Source organism: Gadus macrocephalus, chromosome 10 (genome assembly GCF_031168955.1).
Source record: "Gadus macrocephalus chromosome 10, ASM3116895v1".
Taxonomy (NCBI): domain Eukaryota; kingdom Metazoa; phylum Chordata; class Actinopteri; order Gadiformes; family Gadidae; genus Gadus; species Gadus macrocephalus.
The window spans coordinates 12635125-12639674 of NC_082391.1; the positions used below are offsets into that span (position 1 = coordinate 12635125).

The window sequence follows — 4550 nt, forward strand, 5'->3', positions numbered from 1 at the left end:
CATTTACTTCTGTTTGATACCAGAGCAGGGACCTCTGACCTGATCTGGATCTGGCTAACAGGTTTCCACGGTAATCAGAAGTCGGCCCATCTTGTATCGTCTCTCACTGCGACCCCCATGACCTGCTGCTGATTGGCCATAGTCTGTCATGTTGGAACATTATCCATGTTTCTGGCCCAGAGGATTTTATGTGTTTATCTCCATCTGGAGTCGGCCTGTTAGAGTCATATCATCGGACGATGTGTTTCAGGGGAACATGTTTTATTGTAGAGGTCAGTGTTTGCAGTTCTCTCTTCCACTGCTGTCTGACAGGAGGTTTCTGAAACACAAAGGAAGCAGAACCTCTTCATAGACGACTATTCCTTTAGTCAAAGTGTTTTGCAGCTTTATTCTGTACAAATAACACCAAAAGTAATAATATTTTACGTTGAAATTATGTCATTAATAACTCCTCATTCCCAAATTGTCAGTCTATGATCATTAAATCATTATCTTATAAACAATAATAAGGATAAAATGATCTTGTCCCTGTGGTGTCATGGCGTCTCACTAGTGGTGTGTGATTCGTTCCCAGCCTCCCACAGGAAGTGATGTCATGGCCTCTCACTAGTGGCGCGTGATTCGTTCCCAGCCTCCCACAGGAAGTGAGGCGTAGACAGGCAGCCCCTCTGGCCTGCAGGACAGAAGTGATGCAATATGGTACTGCTGGTTGCTCAGGTAACAGGTGAGGTGAATGTGAGGTCTCTTACCTGGTCTGGATCTCCTCCCCGGTCCGCATCTCACTCTTCTGTCAGAACAACCAATCAAATGCAAGCATTAAATTGACCGGTTGGTTGTTGTTTTTTTCATACACTAGAGAATACCACCACTATAGACCACTAGACCACCACTATATACCACTAGACCACCACTATAGACCACCATTATTGACCACTAGACCATCACTAGACCATCACTATAGACCAGCACTAGAACCCTGGACCAGCACTAGACCCTGGACCAGCACTAGACCACTAGACCACTGGACCATGACTAAACCCTGGACCAGCACTAGACCCTGGACCAGCACTAGACCCTGGACCAGCACTAGACCACTAGACCACTGGACCAGCACTAAACCCTGGACCAGCACTAGACCCTGGACCAGCACTAGACCCTGGACCAGCACTAGACCCTGGATCAGCACTAAACCCTGGACCAGCACTAGAACCTGGACCACCAATAGACCCCTGGACCAGCGCTAGACTCAGGACCAGCACTGGACCCTGGACCAGCACTAGACCTCTGGACCAGCACTAGACCCTGGACCAGCACTAGACCCTGGACCAGCACTAGACCACTAGACCACTGGACCAGCACTAAACCCTGGACCAGCATTAGACCCTGGACCAGCACTAGACCCTGGATCAGCCCTAGACCCTGGACCAGCACTAGACCCTGGACCAGCACTAGACCCTGGACCAGCACTAGACCCTGGACCAGCACTAGACCCTGGACCAGCACTAAACCCTGGACCAGCACTAGAACCTGGACCAGCACTAGACCCTGGATCAGCCCTAGACCCTGGACCAGCACTAGACCCTGGACCAGCACTAGACGGGACCAGCACTAGACCCTGGACCAGCACTAGACCCTGGACCAGCACTAGACCCTGGACCAGCACTAGACCCTGGACCAGCACTAGACCCTGGACCAGCACTAGACCCTGGACCAGCACTAGACCCTGGACCAGCACTAGACCCTGGACCACCCTCACCTTGATCTGCATGTTGCTGAGCAGCGCGGTGCTGTTCAGCTGCTGGCTGTAGCTCCACCCCCAGCCCACGGCCCCCACACAGGGCGGAGGGGTGGGTCGCGGGACACCCCAGACCCCCGGGACCCCTGGAGCAGGAGGGGGGGCCCGGGTCAGGTACTCCAGCCCACCGCTGGCCTCCTGAGACGGGGTCCCTGAGCCCACATAGCAGGTGTCCAACCTCCTGGACATATAGTCCCCGACGCCGTCCGGACCTGGGCGGGGCAGACTTCAGATTAGGTTATTAATTATATATCTGATACATCGTATCTTATTAATGATGCTTCATGTTTAGTTATTAATTATATATCTGATACATCGTATCCAACATCATATTAATGATGCTTCATGTTAAATTATTCTAATCTGAGACCACATCGTTGTTCATGATGTTCAATATTTACTAACGTACCATTTATCAGTATACCTACGACACACTTCTTGGTAATGATGTTTATCTAAGAAATCTGTGACGACACATTCTTATGATGTTGATTTACCAATGATGTTGATTAATGATATTTATTTAGAAATCATGTTTATTGACTGAACATTGATAACATGATTTTGTGTGTTATATATATATATATATATATATATATATATATATATATATATATATATATATATTGTATAACTGTTGATCAATATGAAAGTGATCAACCTCACTTCATGTGAACGTGAATGATATTCTCCCTAAAGAGTGATTCCTATTTTCAGTAGATCTAATAAAGTTAGTTTATTAATAAACAGATAAATACTTTGATCTTACCAGTAAAAATTATCCTGTTTCCACGCCTGGCCGCAGCGTCCATACCTACCTGTAGATGTTATACCTGCAGCCGTTACAACGAGTCTCCTGTAGAGCCGTTACAACGAGTCACCTGTAGAGCCGTTACAACGAGTAGAGCCGTTACAACGAGTCACCTGTAGAGCCGTTACAACGAGTCACCTTGAGAGCCGTAACAACGAGTAGAGCCGTTACAACGAGTCTCCTGTAGAGCCGTAGCAACGAGTCACCTGACCTCCTCGGTCCACTGACCTCCCCGGTCATCTGTTGGGCTGCGTTCCAAATCACATACCTTCTCTTTTTACGTGTAGTCCGTCCTGTTGCACACGGTGTGCGCCGACCGGGACCAGGTGACTGATAACCCCCCCTGTGGACCATAAGCCCTCCCGGTCCTCTGCGGCACGGCACAGTGTGATATGAGGATTTGGAGGATTTAAACTGAAGAAACGGGATTAAGAATCATCGGCTGAACCCACGAGAACAATCTAGTTCGACTTAGTTGTTTATTACCATTATGCTTTAACAATAAATAAAACTGAAGAATAGTCGCTTATAAGTAGGCCTACGTCATAAACAGAATGACTAAAATAGTAGTGACAAACATGATCATTAACAGTGCACGTATCATTGACTCTCTTTGCGCCTTTATTTCTAAAAGGTGACTAACGAGACACTGGGCGACTTATTCGGACCATCAGGGAGAAGGTGAAACACATATCAAACGTGTGATGGGGTTATTCATTCCCATGCTGCTGGCTGCTCAGAGGTATCGCGGTCCACGGCTCTCGTGCCAACAACGGGGTCTCTCCCTCTCCTCGCGGCGTCCAGGCAGTCAGTGGGCGTGGCTTATGGGGAGGAGGTCTCCGCACGAGCGGGAGCTTCAACGTCACCATAGTGATTCACTACAGCTGAACTCACCCAGTTGGAGTTCAGCTTTATGACATCTATTTTAGATTCCCAAATCTAAATGGGGTGACTTTTGACATGTGGTCACAAGTACTGTGTAATGTATGACAATAATGAACACAATCCTAGATGAGCTAGAGAGGAGCGCAGAGATAAGAGAGAGGAGGAGGAGAAGGGAGAGGAGATTAGAGAGGATGGAGAGAGGAGCGAGAGGAGAAGAGAGAGGAGAGAGGAGCAAAGAGACAGGAGAGGAGAGAGGAGAGGATGGAGGGAGGAGAGAGAGGAGGAGAGAGAAGAGGGTGGAGAGAGAGAGGAGAGCAAACAAAACAAAGTCACGGTATTCACACTTGTGGAGAATCTTTACATCACTGTGAGCTTTGTTTGTGTAACACATGTTGGGTTGTTATGTGGAGATTATGTTTTACTGGTTCATCGAATACAAACTTTTATAATTCTTCAATGATTTAAAATGTTCCATAAATCTCAAAATAATCAAAAAAAGGGTTTTACTAATAAAATAATGTATTTTTTGTATTACACTGAGACAATACGTCTACTGAACACTATTGGACTGGAATGGATTAATTACAATGATAATGTAGGCCCACACAACATTTTTTATTAAAATCAGACATTGTTTTGTTTTGTCATTCACTATTCAGAAGTTAAAACCCATGGAAAAGTTAATAACCTACAATTATTATTCATACAAATTAATCCTCTAAAGATGTTCAACATAACCACAACTGTTAACAATAGTGTTAAACATATAACAAATCTGTAGAAAACAGACAATAGCGTAATCTAACCATTTATAAAGGGTTACATTCAACAACTGGAGTTAGATTCTTGAGAACTTATCCTTGTTCAATGAGAGTGGTACGACATTAATGCAGTTCTCTCAGATCTCACATAGTAAAGATTCTAATTCAAGAAACAACATTTTAGTTGTTTTGTTTGTTTGATTATTTTATTACCAAACAAAGGTTCTAGTCTGTTTGATTGACAGGTGAAATGATCAGGGGGGCAGAGTTTTTACCACCATCATGTAAACCTTGATAG

General features: G+C 45.4%; 1 protein-coding gene across 3 annotated transcripts; it reads right to left on the reverse strand.

Moving 5' to 3' along the window:
* Positions 1-244: 244 nt before the first annotated feature.
* LOC132465688 (uncharacterized) lies at positions 245-2989 on the reverse strand. 3 transcript variants are annotated; one of them, XR_009527674.1, is made up of 5 exons: positions 2565-2989; positions 1757-2007; positions 750-787; positions 551-673; positions 245-319 (listed from the first exon to the last, which is right to left on the reverse strand). XR_009527674.1 is itself a non-coding variant. In XM_060062390.1 (4 exons), exons 1-4 carry the CDS (start codon positions 2605-2607, stop codon positions 607-609), a joined length of 399 nt encoding a protein of 132 aa, XP_059918373.1. In that variant the 5' UTR covers positions 2608-2989; the 3' UTR covers positions 245-606. The 3 variants fall into 3 exon arrangements, 2 of the variants coding, with proteins under 2 accessions (XP_059918373.1, XP_059918374.1); XM_060062390.1 differs by having other exon boundaries at positions 245-673; XM_060062391.1 differs by having other exon boundaries at positions 245-673; positions 1757-2021.
* Between the last annotated feature and the right edge of the window lie 1561 nt (positions 2990-4550).

What these genes read in the sequence shown, in the direction of transcription:
- LOC132465688 (XM_060062390.1), bottom strand. Translation starts at nt 2,607, where the DNA reads ATGGACGCTGCGGCCAGGCGTGGAAACAGGATAATTTTTACTG. An exon ending in TCAGCAACATGCAGATCAAG is followed by an intron (nt 788 to 1,756) that starts GTGAGGGTGGTC and finishes TTGTTCTGACAG; the next exon opens with AAGAGTGAGATGCGGACCGG. An exon ending in GGGGAGGAGATCCAGACCAG is followed by an intron (nt 674 to 749) that starts GTAAGAGACCTC and finishes TCTGTCCTGCAG; the next exon opens with GCCAGAGGGGCTGCCTGTCT.